Source organism: Narcine bancroftii, chromosome 4 (genome assembly GCF_036971445.1).
Source record: "Narcine bancroftii isolate sNarBan1 chromosome 4, sNarBan1.hap1, whole genome shotgun sequence".
Lineage (NCBI taxonomy): Eukaryota > Metazoa > Chordata > Chondrichthyes > Torpediniformes > Narcinidae > Narcine > Narcine bancroftii.
Genome location: NC_091472.1, coordinates 119,405,271 through 119,425,705, shown reverse-complemented (window position 1 = coordinate 119,425,705; position 20,435 = coordinate 119,405,271). Strand labels below are relative to the sequence as shown.

Below are 20,435 nucleotides of genomic sequence, written 5' to 3'. Positions count from 1 at the left end.
TAAACTATGTTGATTTCAGGAAATTTTACTGAATTTACAAACAATCCTTCAACCTCCAGCACAATTCGTGGGTGGGGCGGAGGTATAACTATTTGACTATGGCAACAGCATATTTTGAAGTGATTGACACAAATTTGGCAGGAAAATACAAGTCAGGTCTTGATGTGGCTGTTGTACAAAGGTATTGAGACCACCTCTCAGATGTGGCTTAATCTTCAGAACAGAGGGGGATAAACGTTTGCAGGTCCTTCGCTGAATGCAGTTCTTGAGCTAAGTTTTTTAAATCATTCTTTTATTCACTACGCCAATGAAACTTTGCCAAGTGATATTTGCAAAATGATGAAAGTATGGTACCCTGTATCTGAAACACTTGGGACCAGATGTTGTTCGATTTTTGGGTTTTTTAAAAAACGTTTTTGGAACAAAACCGAAAACTTAATCTCTGCCGATGGTCCCCAACACCTCCCACCAACACCCCCCACTCCTGCCCAGGAGCCAGAGGCAAATTCTTTGATGGGGATGGCACCACACCCTATGTTGAGAATGGAGTCACCTGTCACTGACTCTGGCTGCAGCTAATGCTGATGACTTGGACCCAGCTCCGTATGGCATCTTCCCAGCCAGAAGCAAAGATTTAATTCTTTTTTTTAAAAACTGTTATTGTAAACAAAGCAGCAGCAACAAAACATCAGAGCAAGTCAGGTGTTGAATCTTTTTCCACTTGTGACATCATGTCGGCCCTAAAAAAATATCAAATTTTTGGATCTTTTCAGTTTTTGGAACTTCGGATATGGAGTACTCTAACTGTACAACTGCATCTTCTGACCTGTCATTCCAGTTCAGCCCTTTAGATACTTGATAAACTAGACATTGTGTTCAACCTTTGCAGCAGCAAAACACATGTTTTAAAAAAAATCTACAGGGGTGAGAATTTATAAAATTGAAAGTTAATATTTAGAGTTTGCTACAGGCTGTCAAATCACAGCACACAGTACACCCCTCTTTCTAAGTAACATACTTTGAATTTAATACACCAGTGCAAAACAATAGTATACTTGCGGTCTTGCGGAGCACGCAGAATGATACTTTTACAACCTTATTTACCATATCAGGTAGATGTCACATATTTCAAAAAGGTTCCGATATTTTTCGACCAAATCCTCTCCAATAATAATCTAATTCCCATCAATGCTATCAGTGTAATTTAGATCAAGGCAGTGACTTGAAATAGGCTGAAAATCAAGTTAATGAATTGTACAATTGGATAATATAATGAGATGTTCCAGGAACATGTTACTTACTGACAGTGCAGCAAAGCTACTGTAATGCCTCGAGCTTTAATCCAACTATTACTAATGGAATGTGACAATGTAAACAGCAGCAGTACACCTCCCATACTCTGTTAAAACCTGTATCAACAGGAACCTGACAAAAATAGAATTAGAAATAAGATCCACTGTGTGTATAATCAAGATCACTGCTATTTGCAGCCCTCAGAGTGATTAATTTCACCCTGTCAATTACAAACTATAGATAGCTTTAAGAATTATAAAATATTGCCAGAAAAAAAAAATCAGTATTTTTATGGTGTTTTTCTGCCCACAAGGGCTTTGATTTCACCCTGATGCAGAAATAATTGCCCATTGGTTTCCAAATGCTGGACCTTTACTGCTATCTGGTGGTAGTACAATGAAACAGCGACAACCAAAAGAAAAAAGACTTATTTTATCTAACTTTTTCAGAATTCATTGTCATGAACAAGTCACAAAATTCATTGCTTTGTTTCCATAAAATATTGAAAATATGAATCTCAAAACTCAAGACTCAATCTCTTCCCCAGTGGGTGGTAGAAGTACAAGTAGTATTTAAAGTGGAGGACGATTATTTCTGAAACATTAAGGAAAATGAGGGTTATGGGGAACTGGAACAAAAGAGTAATGAGTCCAGCACAGATTAGCCATGATTGGCAGGGCAGGCTTGAGTGGCCTGCTCCTACTTCTGCTATCTTGTATTCTTGCTCATTCACTTAACATGCCAATTTCACAATGAAGCTCTCTGCGACCTGCTCACAACTCAGACTATGTCACCCCTGCTTTATATCATCAGAAAACTTGGATACATTACACTTAATCACTTAATTCAAATAACTGATAAGAATACAAATAGATAGACCTATTGATTAATGCCAACATATTCAAGACCACTCAAATAAAACTCATTTATTTCTGCTCCATTTTCCATCCACCAAGCAATCCTCATTCTATCTCAATTGTGTTTACTAGCACATTTGGCAACTTAACAAAAGGTCTCTCAAAGCACAAATGCATAGTATACATTGGATCCCGTCTCCATTGAATTCCTTTTCATTACATTTACATTATTATTTTCTGGATGCTCTGCTACCATATATTAACAGATTGTAGGGGGGCTTGGCAAGATGGCATAGAAGACAGATGTGCAATTCCACCCTTCACCAGCTAGTTTTTTTAAATACCCATTTTTAAAATTTATGTGATTAAAAGTAGTATTTACAGTTATTGGAAAATTAGAGGATTACAATGGCTACCAATGTGAAAAAAAACTAAAGCTCAATTACAGGAGAAACTACCTTACAAGAGTGTCGAAGAATTGAGGCCTACCTGTTCAGTTGAAACCACGGAGTCGTCGGTGGGAATCCCCAAGGCTTAGAGAACTCCTGCCTGGTTAAGTACGACACCGGTGCTGATCCTGCCTCCGCAAGATGGTGCCGGCTTGACAACAAGCTCAGCCGGCGCTGAACCGCCCGTCTGTGAAGTCGGGCGCAAGGGCGGTCCGGCCGAGAGAAGGGCCCTTGAGCCCACGATGTTGTCGGGTGGGCTGTGGATGCGCAGTGTCACGTCGGAGGACGCACCTGCACAGTCGCTGGTCCTACCGGGCATGCGAGGTGCTTCAAGGGTTCGGGATTTATTAGAATGGGTGTGGGCTGTGGGGGCGCCATCATCAGGTGTTCAGACCTGCAGCCACACCGAAAGAGGACCAGCGGAGTCTGAAGAAGAAGACTTACTTTCACTGGGCAACACACAAGAACAAATGAAGGTGGAGACCAGGGAAGGTAGGCCTCAAAGGGAGGTGATGGAATCTGGAATGGATTGCCTACCACATGGACAATATGTTTAAACAGATGTCTCGAGGATTTTTGGATGTAAAAACTAAAATGAGTACTATGTGTGAAGACGTGACAAATATGAAGCAAGATATGTCTGTAGTTAAAAGTGATGTTAATAGATGTATAAAATCAGTTGATACAGTACAAGATAATTTTTTAAAAATGGAAGCAGCTTTTTTTTAATGTAAAAATCATGTTGAACGTAATATGGAAAAAGTGGAAGATTCTTTTGTGGATTGGGGAATTCAGAAGAAAGAATTATTGAAGAAAATTGATTCATTGGAAAATCAAAGACGGAGGAATAATGTGAAAGTAGTGGATCTTCCAGAAGATATTGAAGGTTCCGACCCAATAATTTTTTTAAAGAAATGGATTCCTGAGATGTTAGGCAAGGAGTTTTTTCCGGAAGGTTTGGAGTTGGATCGAGCACAGACCATTAAGGAAGAAGCCGTTTCCGGGACAATCGCCACGGGTGGTTTTAATTCGTTGTTTGAAATATCAAGATAGAGAAATGATATTACGGTGGGCGATGCAAAAGGCCCGACAACGTCAATCTCCAATGATGACTCAAAATAATAGAGTACTTTTTTATGCAGATTTGAGTCAAGAAATTATCAGGTGACATCGGGAATTAATTCAGCTAAAGAAGTATTGTGGCAGTAGGGTTATAAATTTGCTTTTCGATACCTTGCTGTGCTAAAAGTTTTTTATGGTAATTTTCAATCTTGATTTTTTGAAAATGACCATGATGCATTAATTTTTGCCAAGTCGTTGCCAGATTTGCGAGGAAATGGCCGATCTTCATTGTTGTCACCTAAAAGAAGGGCAAATGGAAATGGGCATGGGAATGGGAAGAATGGAAAGAAAGAAGAGCTGACACAAAGTCTTCTTGATATTGAAGACCCAGAACAATCATTGGGACTAGAATCACTGGGTTGAATATATTTACTGTATTTGATTATGTTTAATTGAATAATGTATGTACATCTGGCTAGGGTGGTGGGGGGTGTGGATGGCACTGAAATCTTTGACAGTCATCTGCTGCTAGTGGGGTTTACTACACCAAGATTTTTAGGGGTGATATTTCTTTAATTTTTTTCTTGACGTTTTAAAGAGGAGGGATTGTGTTTTTAAGGATTTACAAGGGGAGCAATATTTAGTAGTGTGTGATCATATTGTTAGTTTGTAGAAATGTATAATTTGAAATTTGCAACTTTTAATGTTCAGGGGTTGAATAATCCATTTAAGCAGAAACGAGTTTTGGCCTATATTAAAAAAATGAAAGTTGACATTGCTTTTTTGCAAGAAACACACCTGACTGAAAAAGAACACTTGAAATTGAAGAGAGATTGGGTTGGCCACGTGTTTTCTTCTTCTTTTAATTCTAAGCCGAGGGGTGTAGCGATTTTAATTCATAAGAGTTTGCCTTTTGAATTACAATTTGGAGGGAAATGCTGGGAGAGTTTTGAGGGTGAATTGTAAAATTTTTGCTGAATCTTGGACTTTGCTTAATGTTTATGCACCTAATATAGATGATGAACATTTTATTTTAGAAGCTTTTTTGTTGTTAAATCAGGCGAATGAAAATATCTTAGTTGGGGGAGACTTCAACTGTGTTTTGGACCCTTTATTGGCTAGATCACCAAAACGTATAAGGAAATCAAAGATGGCGATACAAATTGGGGCTTTGATTAAAGATTTAAATTCGGTAGATATTTGGAGAAGAGTTAATCCTATGGAGAAAGATTTTTCTTTTTATTAATCTCGGCATGATTCATTTTCCAGAATAGATTTTTTTTTGGTATCGGCACATTTACAGGGTAGAGTATTATAGGCTGAGTAGAAAAGTAGGGTTATATTAAATCATTCTTTACTGTTTTTTCTTGTGTAAAATTGAAAGTGGTATGTTTATCTTATAGATGGAGGTTTAATACAATGTTATTGAAAAAACCGGAGTTTGTTACTTTTGTTAAAGAACAGATCACTTTGTTTTTGGCTGAGAATGTTAATTCTGTAGATAGTCATTTTGTATTATGGGATGCACTGAAAGCTTATTTAAGAGGGCAGATTATTAGTTATACTACAAAAGTTAAGAAACAAAATATGGCAGAGAGTTTAGAGTTGGAGAAATTAATTGCTGAGTGAGAGAAGGAATTTCAGAAAGATGTGACAGAAGATAAAAAAGCGGCTCTGGCAAACTTGAAATTATGTTATAATACATTGCAAACTTATCAATTTGAGCATTTAATTAATCAATCTAAGCAGTGTTATTATGAATTGGGTGAGAGGGCACATAAGGTACTTGCATGGCAATTAAAAATTGAACAGATTTCACAGACTATTAATGCAGTTAAAAAGAATTCAATAGTTATCTATAAACCTCAGGAAATCAATGACCAGTTTTATTCATTTTATCAAAAATTATATACCTCTGAGGAGCAACAGAATAATGGTTCTATTGAATCTTATTTATCTAAATTAATGTTACCGGTATTTGGGGAGGAAGATGTTATGGAATTGGAATTTCCGTTTACAGATTTTGAGATTAATGAGGTCATACAGGCCAAATGGAAAGTTACCGGGGGATGATGGATTCTCTGTGGAATTTTATAAAATTTTTTATGAAGACATCTTCTGTATTTGGGGATGTATTACAATAACTGAAGAACAGGTGTTACCGGAATCTTGTTTGAGTGCTTTAATTACTGTAATTCCGAAAAAAGATTGAGATCCGTTGAAAGTGTCTTCGTATAGACCTATTTCTTTATTGAATGTAGATTATAACATTGTAGCAAAAGTGTTAGCAAATCGGCTTGCCAAGTATTTACTTAAGTTGATACATATTGATCAAATAGGTTTTATTAAGAATAGGAATGTGTCAGATAATATTCTTCGATTGATAACTTTGGTGTTATATCGAAAGCATAGATGCGGAAAAAGCCTTTGATAGGGTTGAATGGGATTTTTTAAGGTGTTAGAGAAATTTAAATTTGGCCTTTTTTTTATTGGATGGGTTAAAGCTTTATATACAAACCCAATTGCTTGGGTGGTGACAAATGGTCAAGTTTCCTTACCATTCAAATTGACACGTTCGACCTGGCAAGGGTGTCAATTGTCATCAGCCTTGTTTGCATTGGCTATTGAACCATTAGCTCAGACAATAAGACAGAATAAACAGCTAAGAGGGATGAGAGTTATGGATGAGGAATATAAGATCAATCCATTTGCAGATGATGTTTTGATATACTTGATAGAACCAAAACAGTCATTGCCACATTTGCAGGAATGTTTATTACAATTTGGAAAATTATCTGGATATAAAGTTAATTGGTATAAGTGTGAAATTTTGCCAGTTGGAGAGGGTGATTATTCAGAGTATAAAAATATTATAAAATTGAAATGGTCCGATAAAATTTAGGAATAACTGTAAATGCTGATTATCAATAATTATATAAGTTAAATTATGTTTCTTTATTAAAAAAGATTACAGCAGATTTAATTAAATGGAAAGACCTTCTGTAAACTTTAATTGGTCGAGTAAATTGTATTAAGATGAACATTTTTCCTCGAATCCAATATTTATTTCAATCGATACCATGTTCCCTTTCAAAATGTTTTTTTCAGGATTTAAATAAAGTTGTGAGGGAATTTTTATGGAAAGGTAAATTACCGCGGGTAATATTGTATAAACTCACATGGAAATATGTGTTAGGTGGACTCCAGTTACCTCATTTTCAAAATTATTATGAAGCAGCTCAGTTGAAATTTATTAGTAGATTGATGGACTTGGACCAACCTCCAAGTTGGGCGAAAGTGGAGATGGCTTGTATTTCTGAAGTTGAGGTGCATCAATTTATATTTCGATGGAATATGAATTTGTTGCAGAAATATAATATGCCGGTATTAAAACATTTGTTAAAGGTATGGACTAGAAGAAATAAAGTTCTAGGATCAAAAGGTAAATTATCAATGTTATCCCCATTATATAATCAAATATTCCTTTTTCAATGTTTAATAATCATTTAAAGAGTTGAGATTCTAAGGGTATAAAGATATTGCAGGATTGTTTTGAGAAAGGACAACTTCTTTCTTTTAATCAATTGAGGGAACGATTTGATATCTCTGAAAATTCTGTTTTTTTTATTACCAACAGAGCTTTGGTAAAAGATATTTAAAGAGATGATTCTACCTGTATTGATGAAATTTGAATCTTTGATTTCCTCTATGCCAAAAAAGGATTATATTTCAGTTATGTATCAAGTGTTACAAGATAGTATGGATAAACTGGGAGAAGTCTAAGCTTAAATAGGAAAATGATTTAACTTTTATTTTTCCGTAAGATTACTGGGCAGATATGTGTTATGATAATGTAACTAAATTGATGAATGTATGATATGGAAGGGTTAATTATATTTTTTTTTACATCAGAGAATTTCTCCAGAGAAATTGAAAAAATATGGTTTTAGTAATTCGAATTCTGTTTTAGATGTGGTTTATGTACTGAAACTTTTTTTTTTAACATGCTGTTTGGTCCTGTGTTAAAGTACAACCATTTTAGGAAGAAATTAGGTTAGTTTTGGAAAAATATAATTAAGTTACTATTAGACCTATCCATTTTTCTAATGGGCTACATGGTTCCTTTAAGGGGATTAGGGTTGGATGTTTCAAATTGCATTTGTATGATTAGTGTTGTCTGTGGCACGAAAATGATTAGCTAGTACATGGAAAGATAATATAGCGATTAGTATAATACGTTGGCATAATGAATTGAAAGCTTGTATTATGGAAAAAATTACATACAATCTGCATGATAATTTTTTTTGTTAAAAAGTGGCTACCTTACTTGGAATATATGCATTTGGATGTACTTTGACTTATTAAATACTTTTAGGTTTTTTTTGTTTATATTTTTGGCTCTCCTTAGGAGAGCTGGATGATGGGGTGGGAGGGGGTTTTGGTTTTTTTTGTGTTTTTTTTATTTATACTTATACAAAATTGTTCTTACTGGATAGTATACTGTTTTTCTTTAATTATCTTTTAAATAAAGTTTTTTTTTAAATTAACAGATTGTAGCATCTTCTTACTACTGATGTCAAACTGAACAAACACTCTTTCTCCTTAAGTAGCAGGCAATACTTTGTTAGGAGTTTGAGGTCACCAAAGGCTCTTGCCAAATTTCTACAGGTAGACCATGGAGACCATCCTGATTGGTTGCATCACTGTCTGGTAGGGAGGTGACAATGTACAGGACAAGAAAAGATGACAGAGTTGTGAACTGAGCCAGCATCATCATGGGCATCAGTCTTCACTCCATTGAAGCTATACTTCATGAGAAGTTTCGGTAGGTCTCCAAAGGCTTTTGAAAAGCATTCGGGCTGGTTGCATCACTGCCTCGCATGGAGGTGCCAATGCAGAGGACAGGAAAAGACAACAGAGTTGTGAACTTGGCCATTGCCATCACGGGCATCAGTCCTCACCCCATCAATGACATGTACAAGAGGCAGTGTCTGAAGAAAGTAGCCTCTATCCTCAAAGACTCCGACCACCCAGGCCATGCCCTCTTTTCACTTCTGCCATCAGGAAGGAAGTACAGGAGCCTGAAGACAAACACCTAACATTACAAAACAGCTTCTACCCCGCCGCCATCAGATTTCTAAATGAACCATAGACACTACCTCACTTTTTTTGCACTAATTTTTTTTTTAATGTAATTTATGGAAATTTTTGCACCTGCAATGCTGCCACAAAACAACGAATTTTATGACGCGTGATCATAACATTTTTCAGTCCCAGCTGCTGCTACTGAACTGTAGAACTGAATTCTCTCTCTGAAAAAAGCCTGTTTGACTCTCACTGCTTGCAAACCACATGACCCTCTTCGGACACCCAACTGCATTCAGACAGACTGCGGCTCCAAACCTAATCCTCCGAGTTCTTTCATCTGTTGCTTTCCAAAACAACAATCCATTTGTTAAGTCCCAATAGGCACTCTTCAAAGTTTTTGCAAAGGCACTTGAAGCCACATGTCTTGCTTGAGCAGAGCTTCAGTATTTTAAATAAAATCTATTTTGGAGTGTTGTCCTGGGTAAATTTGTACCTCTCACTTTGTTCATTTTAGATAGGTCACAGTGTTTGAGCTACCGAACGAAAACAGACACAAACATCGAGAGCACTTCAGTTTATACAACTCTTTATTACTAAACCTAAAGCTGAATTCAAACTACAATATGCAAGCCCTTCCCAATTATACTTATCAACGCTTGGACTGGTCCCAACTGCCAAAGCGAGGCAACGACTGCACACTTGTAGTAGGTTGTCTGGGCGCCGGTAGCAGCTTCTCCACCTCCCCCGACCAGGACGTTGGTTGGAGTCTAGAAGTTCTTCTTCTTGCTGAGAGATGTTGCCGCCTCTCGGAGAGTCTCAAACTTCAGCAGTGGGACCATGGCTTATACTACCCAAAAATTGTTTACTCATACCTTATCTCTTTGAATAAATGATTTAATTATCTTCAAGGTCTCCTGACAATCTGCGACCAACAAAAGATAACTGCATCTCTGGACCTCATGGTGGAAATTAGATTACGTCTTCCGATTCAACTGCATCCCTGGGCCCCATGGTGGAATTTAGATTGTGTCTTCTGATGCAACTGCATCCCTTCTTGCATAAGCTGGTCTAAATCCTCCATTACACTAATCCTCCGAGTTCTTTCATCTGTTGCTTTCCAAAACAACAATCCATTTGTGAAGTCCCTATAGGCACTCTTCCAAGTTTTTGCAAAGGCACTTGGAGCTGGTAAGTCTGGCTTGAGCAGAGCTCCAGTATTTTAAATGAGATCTGCTTTGAAGTATGTGACCTGCACTAAAAAAAACCTGCCACAATCATCTCCTTTAAAACATATCTACCGGTATATACTATACAAAATACAACATAATCTGTCACAGTAGAAATGGCGTAGTCTTATGTTGTTTTTGTGTAATCTTGTGATGTGTAGGTAGCATTATGGTTTGGAGGAATGTTATTTTGTTTATTACTGTGTACTGTTTTAGAGTCTGGTCTTAAATGACAATAAAGGCATCGTATCATATCATAATGGACAAGTTTCTCCAGCCTCCCCATTGACTAGATCTAACAGGCAAGGATGCCCATTATCTCCAGCTCTTTTCATTTTGGTTATAAAGTCTTTAACAGAAGCAATTTGATGAGATCAATACCTTAAGGGATTCAGGGTTAACCAGGAAGAATACAAGATTCATTTATTTGCAGACGATGTATGAATATATCTGATAGAATCGGTAACTTCATTACAAAAATTGTATTCACAGCTGGAAGATTATTGAAAAGTTTTGGGATATAAAATAAATTGAGATAAAAGTGAAATTATGCCACTTATGGACAGGGATTGTAGTCATTGTCAAAAGAATTCTCAATTTAAATGGCCTAAAAATGGGATAAAATATTTAGGGATCAGAATAGATAACTTGCTGAATTTTACGTTAAACTATCTCCCCCTGCTTAAAAAGGTTGAAGAAGACTTGAATAGGTGGATGACCCTTCCAATAATATATTAGAAGAGTTAATTGAGTAAAAATGAATGTGTTTCCATTAGTTCAATATCTCTTCCAGACACTGCCTATGCCATTATCTCAGAGGTTCTTCCAGAACTTAAATAAATACATTAGGAATTTTCTTTGGGATGGTAAGATGGCCAGAGTCTTCGTGGAGAAATTAACTTGGAAATACCAGTTTTAAATATTATTATTGGGCAGCCCAGATGAAATTTGTCACCTCTCTGTTTGAAGGAGGAGAGGAGCCTTCATGGGTGAAAATTGAATTGCACATGGTGGGAGAAAAGATAGCAGAAGATTTTATATATAAATGGAACTAAAAATTAATTTCAGGAAAGGAGCCCCCCTGTTAAAAACATAATTAATATCTGTTATAAAATAAATAATCAAATTATAACAAAGGAAGAGATAGCACCAAAAATACCCATGACTCAGAATAGATTAATACGTTTAACAATGGATAATGAGATCTTGGATAAATGGTCCTAGCAGGAGATCAGGTATATTGAGGATTGTTTTGCGCAAGGTCAACTTGTGTCATTTGAACAATTAAAAGCTAGATATAATATTCTCAATAACACAGTCTTCTGCTATTTCCAGGTAAAAGCTTATCCAAGGGTCAAATTGGGCCCAACAATGATTCTATCAAAGTGCACTGAAATGGAGACCTGATTGGAAAGGGAAACACAAGGAAATTTACTTCAGCAATGTACATCTTCAAATGGGAGTCCCCAAACAGGGGGTACATAAATCTAGACAAAGATGGAAATTGGACTTGAATATAAACATTGCTGAAAAAAACTGGTCTGACTCATGTCAGGACAGTATGACTAATAAGTTAAATGTAAGATATAGATTGGCCCAGCTGTGTCTCACGCTGCAAAAATTGCATAAACTAAATTCTAATATTTCAGATCAATGCTTTAGATGTTGCAAAGTGACAGGAAGCTTTTTACATTCAAGGTGATGTACCCTTACAGGTATATCTAGGAAATTCCATCAAACAAATTATTGGAAAGCGATTTCCACAAAACGCAGAACTGTTCCTACTGGGGAATATTGCAGGCATTAATACCTAAAATGAGGCTGTCGAAATATCAAACAGAATTTGTCAAGATTGCTTTGGCAGTGGCCAGGAAATGTACAATGGTTACCTGGAAATCTGATTCCCACCTGGGTATAGCCCATTGGAATGCAGAAATGCATACTTGTGTTCCCCTTGGGAAAATTATCTATCACTTACAACAGAAGTACAGCACATTTTTGAAAATATGGCATAGTTACAATACATAGGTGTAAACCTCTAGTGATGCCCCTCCTTGCCCTTGAACCTTGATCTTCGTAAGCAATGGAAATTTGACCCTTTAGAGTGGAGGTGGACCCCAACAATTCCTCTCTATCTTTTTTTTCATGTCTTTTCTATTTTCCTTCTTTACTTATCTTTGGAATCCTTTCTTTCTTTATCTTTACTTCTTTTTCATTTCTTAGGAAGGGAGGGTTTCAGGGTTATAGTCACCATGTATCATTGATTACAAATATTTACAAGTATACTGAATAGTTTTTTTTTGTTGATACATGTATGGCCTTAAAAAATGAAAATAAAATATTCAAAATTTTTCAAAAATCAGACTCTGGGCAGTAAGACGAGCACTTGATTGGAAGATGACAGCAGACTTAGGCCAGAGGCTCTGCTTCCCAAATTAAATTGCGGAAACCAACCTCAGACAAGACCTCGTGCTGTGGTCGGCCTCACTACATCTCGTTTACATCAGAGCTTACAATGCCCTGGGAGGAGGCCCTAGGAGCACAAGAAACTAAGGTATGCTGAGCTTACAGCTGATGTGCAGCAATGTGGCTGGAAGACAAGGGTCCAACTGGTTGAAGTAGGCTGCAGAGGATTTGTAGCCACATCGACATCAAGGCTACTTCAGGAGTTGGGAGTGCAAGGAAAGATACAACGACAAGCAGTCCAAGATCGCTTTAGAGCTGCTGTAAAGGGTTGTCAGTGGCTCTGTATGAGGAGAAAGGATTTCATTTGGGCCCCCAAGTAAGTGAATGGCATCTAGGGGATGAGCCTGGGACATCGGGATTCACTGCTGAACACTCTAAAGGTGTAGTGGGTCACTCAGTGAAACATTGAGGAAGGCGGGTGCCCACTTGATAATCCAGAAGATGCCACCACTCATTTGGCTATCCTGTAGAGCATAGGCAGTAAGTTTCAGGAATGCAATAAGAGATATTAACATCTAGTCCTACATAACATACCATAGAATAATACTGTGATATAGGATAGGATCAGCTCAATTTGCCCACTAAAGCCACACATTTTATTTTATATAGTTACTAATCACTGGCACAACTATTCACTAAACTGTAGCGGCCTGAGCCTTGGGCCGACACAGGAAATGACTGTCGAACGCAGCGATCAGCAAAGCATCATGCAGGGCTGAAACGCCCATTTCCATAGGCTGCTGGCAGTGCAGTGAAATGGCCAATCACCGCCAATGGATTGCAGGGGTCCCCAATTGGGGCCTGGGCATCTGAGGTAACCAATCGGCAGCTGGCCTGCTCAAGCCGCGCCATGGTGGTGGCGCGGTCGAGCTGACTATACAAGGCAGAGCTGCCATTGAATAAACTCAGTGTCAAATACACTCTACTGGTGCTTGTGTGTGTGTGTTTCTTCTCCTGTGCATTCAAGCTACAGCCTTAGGGCTATAATCGATAGCTATAATCTAGCTGGAGCCATAGCGACATTACTGCGGTGGTGACCCCCGACTGGACCAAATGGCGCTTTGTACTCAAAGATGGAAGAGCAACTTGCGATCATCGCCGTAGCATTGAAGCTGCCGGCTTCTGGTCGTCACAACCACGGGTATGGTTCCAGCAAGCCGATCCGTAGTTCACCATTCGACGGATCTCCGCCAACAACACACACTACTACCATGAGGTCAACACCCTCAAACAGGACACCGCAGCCTGCATCATCGACTTCCTCCAGCAGCCCCTGGAATAAGGAAAGTATGTGACCATCAGAGCTGTTAACCCACATTTTCGGCCTCCCAAAGCTTGAGCGCGCTGCCTGACTGTTGCATATCAATGGTTTGGGGGCAGGGCCCATTATGCCCTCATGAGCAACATGCTCGCTCTCAACGATGGCCACATCTCCTGCCCGCTGTTCCAGCAGATCTTCCTGGAGAGGCTGCCCAAGGACATCCAACTGCTCATCATGAAGGAAGACTTCGATGACCCCAGGAAGGAGATTGCCCAAGCAGACTTGCTATGGCTGGCAAAGAGGGACGCCTGCGCTTTGCTCCAGCAGGTGACAGCATCGTGTCATCAGTGCCTGGCCAGAAAGACCACCAACCGACTGACCAAACGACCACTGAACGACACACCCCACTGGTGAGCAGTACTGTTTCTATCACCAACGGTGGGTTCAGAGGCCCATCAATGCCGCTCCCCCTGTATGTTCCAGGGAACGTCCAGGCTGGCCATTGTTAATGACCTGCAATGACCAGTCAAATGCATAGCCTGCTACACTTTCAAGTCTCCCTGTTGGGCCAACATTTCTTGGTGGACACTGGGGCACAATACAGTGTCATTCCCCTGACCAGCCTGGAGGCCTGCTGTGGCAAAGTGGGCTGGGAGCTCAGTGCAGCAAACGGCTCCAACATCTGAATATTCGGCACCCACACCATTCCCCAACACTTCAGGGACAGGCAATTCACTTGGATGTTTATGGTGGCGGCCGGCCGTGCAACAACCATTACTGGGTGCAGATTTCCTGCGGGCCAACTCACTCCTGGTTGGTATCAGGGGACGCCAGCTGGTGCACACCCAGACATTGCAGTCACTGTCACTCAAGGGCACTGAACTAACCAGCCCCCACCTGTACTCAGTGAGTACTGCAGACAATGAATTCGCTCAGGTCCGAGCAGAATTGCCCTCCATCACCACACCTCACTTCCACTCAGCAGAAACCAAATATGGGGTGAGGTACAAAATCTTTAAAGAGGGCCCTCCCTCCCATCCACGACAGGGCGCAGTGTCACCTCCCCCTCCACCCCACACCCGAGAAACTCAACCTAGCAGAGACGAATTCAAAAAGATGGAGGAACTCGGCATCGTGCAGTGCTCTGATAGTCCTTGGGTCTCCCCTCTCCACCTGGTCCCCAAGGCAGCGGTTAGGTGGAGGCCATGAGGAGATGACTGCCATCTCAACAAGGCCACCATACTGGACAGATATCAAATGTCCCATATCCAAGACTTCACCACTAACCTGCAAGGGGCACGGATATTCCCAAAGGCGGACCTCATCGGGGCTATCACCAGATCCCAGTACACCCCGATGACATCCCAAAACTGCCATCATAACTCCCTTTGGATTGTTTGAATTCCTCTACATGCCCTTAGAGTTAAAAAACGTGGCTCAGACTTTCCAGAGGCTGATGGACTCAGTGGGCTGGGATCTGCATTTCACTTTCATCTATCTCGACGACATTTTAATCGCCAGCCACACCTGCACCGAGCATGCCACCCACTTAAAACAATTTTTCTCCAGGCTGAGCGATTTCGGCCTAACCATCAACAAAGCCAAGTGCCAGTTTGGCCGAGAGACTATTGACTTCCTGGACCATCGTATCAACCGACATGGAGCCAGATCGTTACCCACTAAGGTGGATGCTATTCGCTCTTTCCCCATGCCATCGACAGTGAAGGGACTACAAGAATATGCAGGTATGATCAACTTTTATCACCACTTCATACCTGCAGCGGCCCGCATCATGAGCCCACTCTTTCCCCTCATGGCAGGACCTGGTAAAAACATACAATGGACCCAGAAGGCAACCGAGGACTTCTTGGCCACAAAAAAAACCCCTAACCAACATCATCCTCCCTCGTGCACCTGTGGACTGATGCCCCAACTGCCCCCATAACAGACACCTCCAGCACAGAGGATGGCGGTGTTCTTGAGCAACTGGTGAATGGACAATGGCAACTGCTGGCCTTTTCCAGTAAACACCTCAGGCCACCAGAGCTCGTACAGTGCCTTTGATAGAGAACTGTTAGCCTTATACCTGGCAACTCGGCACTTTCATTACTTCCTGGAGGGCAGGAAATTCAAAATTTACACTGACCACAAACCCCTTATCTTCACCTTCAGTAAGGTGTCAGATCAGGCAACAGCGGCACCTGTCCTACATTTCCGAATTTACAATGGACATTGAACACATAGCCGGCAAATCCAACATGGTAGCCGACACCCTATACTGTCCGGCTATCTCAGTGGTGCATAACCCTCCCCCTGGCATTGACTATGTGGCCCTGGCACAGCAAGCAGACACTGACATTCCGGTGAACCAGACAGCACTCACCGGCTTACAACTGGAGAACATCCAGATCACCCTCAGCAATCACACACTGCTCTGCAACACCTTGATGAGTAAACCTCGCCCTGTCATTCCAGCTGCATGGAAGAGGCAGGTTTTCGACTTGGTCAAAATGGTGGCAAACAGGTATGTCTGGCATGGCCTCGCAAAGAGGTCGACCTGTGGGCCAGTCATCCAAAATCCAGTCTTATATCAAAACTCCACCAGAGACATTCGAGCCAGCCATGTGCACATTGACATTGTGGGGCCCCTACCCATATCCAGAGGTGCACGTTACCTTCTCACAATGGTCGACCGGATGACCATATGGCCAGAGACAGTGCCACTAGGCTTCATCGAATCATGCGCGCGGGCTTTACTCAATACTTGGGTAGCACATTTCAGGGTGCCCGAACACCTTACATCAGACGGGAGGGCCCAATTCATTTCCAGTCTGTGGACCGCCTGAGCCCACACGCTGGGGACCCAACTCCACCACGGTGCATCACCCACAGGCCAACGGGTTGGTGGAGAGGTTCCACAGACACCTAAAGGCAGCCTTAATGGCACGGCTCACTGGACCTAACTGGGCCGATAAACTCCCTTGGGTCCTGTTAGGCATCCATACCGCACAAGGAAGACCGCGAGGCATCCTCTGCTGAGTTAGTCTCTGGCGTACCCCTAATTATACTGGACAAATTTGTGACAGCCTCTGAGGACTTAAGGGAGCCGCCAGCAACCACAATGTCTAGACTACACAAGCGCCTAGGCATCCTGGCCCCTGCTAAACCTAGACCCCCACAGCCAACCCTGCACTTGAATCCCAAAGAACTTTACTGACTGTAAATATGTGTTTGTTTGACGCAGGGCTCACCAGCCAGCTCTACAGCAGGCTTACGATGGGCCACACCGTGTCCTCAGACACAATGGCTCCACCTGTGTTTTGCACATCAGTGGCAGGGGAGAGACCTACACACTTGACCAATTGAAACCGGGCTACTTGAACTTTGACCAGCCCATCACACACCCGATCCCACAGTGCAGGGTCGCCTCCTAAGAACTGTGCCCTGATCACTGGTTCTGGGGGGTGGGGGGGGTGGAGTGTCGTGTAGCAGTCTACATCTCAGGCCAACACAGGAAATGGCCGTCTAACTCGGCAACTGCCAAAGCATCTTGCAGGCTGAAACACTCGTTTCCATCGGCCTCCGGCTGATCGGTGAAACTGGCCAATCACTGCCGGTGGACTGCAGGGGGCCCAATCGGGGTCTGGGCATCCGAGGTGACCAATCAGCAGCCGGCCTGATCAAGCCACGCCCTGGTGGTGACATGGTCGAGCTGACTATAAAAGGCAGAGCTGCCAATGAATAAGCTCAGTGTCATATACATTCTACTGGTGTGTGTGTGTCTTTCGTCTCCTGCGGATTCAACTATAACAGAGAGCTATAACCTAGCGGTAGCCGTAGCGACCTTGGTACCAAACTTTAAATATTGCCCAAAAGAGGTATAATCAACCTTGGCTCTCTTCAGTAAATGCATTTTGAAAACATCAGAATAAGAGCTTGTAATGAAGTCTGATGTATTTTTCTGGTGGATGGATTCAAGTTTTAAACATCAGGCACACTGTGGGCAGCTCATTAAGTGGCCAACTTGAGATTTTTTTTTAAAAAAAAGGTGGTCGATCAAGAATAATGTGCAGTTTACTATTGGAAATACTCATTGAATAGCAGTGTCAAGCACAGTTTAAATCCAAATAACTATTCCCATTTCCAGTAGATCATCCAGTGAAATACATTCATATCCAGTTGAATAGACGCTTTACTCACGTTTTTCCAGGTGACTCTTGTAGCCAGAAAAGATCATCACTGGAAATGCCAAGTTCGGCCCCTGGAATCTTTCAAAAGTAAATGATCACTTTACAGTCAAAATACTGTTCTACGTTTTGGTCTGCTGCAAGGAAATAAACAGCAAATGGGGTGAAGAAAGCTGTTCCAAAAGAGATCTACTGTAGAAATACTATTCTCAAAGATGACACTCATTTAATTAGAAAGAGTCCAACAAAATTATAATCTATATGAAGCAGCTGCTGGATGCCATATGCCAAATCATCCGAAACACAGCCACAGAGATCTCAAAATCAGCAAAGCCATTTTCATTCACCTCATGAGCAGAGAAAATACATCTGGATTTTTACTTCCTATAATGGACATCTAGCAACGTTGATTGCAAGTAAATGTGCTTGGGGCATGCTTATCTGTGGGGCTGAACCAACACAAGCCCACACAATCTGCATTATCACAACTGCAGACTGAATAAAAAGAACACAAAAATCAAACCATGTGATTATAGTCATGCGCTCCATAACGTCTGTTTGGGCAACATCCAACCGCCTACATGTCCATAGTTCCATAAGGTTATAACAGAGTTCAGAAATCCCAAGTGGAGAATGGGACATTGCAGATGGAACTGGGCGTAGTAAACATAACAGCTTCCTGCACGCAATACATGTATCTCATGTACACAAAGCAATTGTGCTGCCAGGCGTATAATGGTACAATACATATATAACCTATATTACAAATGTCTTGAGTCATAATAAACACCTACGTTACTGGCTTATGTACTGTGCTTTCTATCATTATTTTAATGTGAATTTTCCCTACTTACAAATAAAAATTTTACTGTATAACAGTGCATGCTTCAACTCGTAGGCAGCAGCATCCAATCTCGTGTATCGTGGGTCTCAAGTGTTGTAGCATTATCTCTCTTTTTAATTTTCTTTTGAAAATATTACAGATCAATACAGGTATCCCATAGAGCTTTGCTAACTATATAATATGGTGTTCGAACAACGTCCATAACATCCTATTTCACAGAACGTGTCGCAGATGTTAAGCAACGCTTGACTGTAATTGCATGAAGAACACGAAAATGGGAGGAGTCACGTGATGGAGTAGTGGCCGGACGGTGAACTCCAGCCCTCTCCAGAAAAGTCGGGAAAAACAAAGGAAAACACAAAGGCACAGAAATAAAAGTTACAGAAAAGTGAGTATAAAGGTGGAAAGAAGATAGTGACAAAAAAAGAAAAATCGAAAGCAACGGTAAGAAGAGAGGAAGAGAAGACAAAGGAGGAAAAAGGTGAAGGCCTTACCTGTCCGAAGAGGCCCGCTGCGGAGAGAGAAACCCGCTCCCTCAGGTCGGTAAATAATGGACTACAAAAATGGCTCGCAGAGCCGAGTAAAAGTGCGCAACCGCGCATGCGCGATGCGAATGAAAAAAAAACACACCGACGGGAGGGGGGACCAGCTGGGGAGTCGATCTCCACAGCCGGCAACGACAGCTGCAGAACACCTGCAGCAAGAAGAGACCACAGAAGACAATAGAAACAAGAAAGAAGAGGAGGAAAGGGCACCAAAGAAACAACAGATGGTCAACCCAGAGGAAGAAGAAGAGGAAGAGGAAGAGTACAGTGAAATAGAAGAAGAAAAGAAAGGCAAGATAAAGGATATACTTGCTCTTATTAAAGGATACATGGAGTCATTTAAAGAATGGCAAACACAGGAATTTAAGGATTTAAGAAAAAGAATAAACAACACAGAAGAGAAAATAAATAAAATGGAGATGACCTTAACAGAAATGGGAAAGAAAATGGACAAGATGGAAGAGCGGGCAGTAGCAGCAGAAATGGAGGTAGAAGACTTAAAAAAGAAATTGGAGAAATCTAATAAAAAAACTAAAGAGACACAAGAACTACTAGCTCAAAAAATAGATACAATGGAAAACCATAACAGAAGAAATAACATAAAGATAGTGGGCCTTAAGGAAGATGAAGAAGGCAAGAATATGAGGGAGTTTATAAAAGAGTGGATCCCTAATACCCTAGGATGTCCAGAACTACAGCAAGAAATGGAAATAGAAAGGGCACATAGAGCATTGGCCTCTAAACCACAACCACAACAAAAACCAAGATCTATTGTAGTAAAATTCCTAAGATATACTACAAGAGAAAAGGTACTGGAGAAGACAATGGAAAAAGTAAGAGAGGGCAACAAACCACTGGAGTATAAAGGGCAAAAAATCTTCATTTATCCAGATATAAGTTTTGAACTCCTAAAGAAGAGAAAAGAGTTCAATACAGCAAAGGCGATTTTATGGAAGAAAGGGTATAAATTTATACTAAAGCATCCAGCGGTATTGAAAATATTTATTCCAGGACAACAAAACAGACTATTCTCGGATCCAGAAGAAGCACGAAAATTTGCAGAACAATTACAAAAATAGACTGAGGGAGGAAGACGGGTAATGAGAGTTAAAATGATCACGATTGATATGTATGTGGGTAAAGACAAAAATAGACTG

The 20,435-nt window shown here is 40.7% G+C and overlaps 1 protein-coding gene across 2 annotated transcripts in view; it reads right to left on the bottom strand.

Moving 5' to 3' along the window:
* The window catches only part of txnrd2.2 (thioredoxin reductase 2, tandem duplicate 2), an 88,411-nt gene that overhangs the window by 36,441 nt on the left and 31,535 nt on the right, over positions 1-20,435 (bottom strand). For both annotated transcript variants that reach the window (XM_069932598.1, XM_069932597.1), the window contains exon 8: positions 17,903-17,970. In XM_069932598.1, the coding sequence (XP_069788699.1) occupies positions 17,903-17,970 (68 nt within the window). The remainder of the gene's footprint in view (positions 1-17,902; positions 17,971-20,435) is intronic.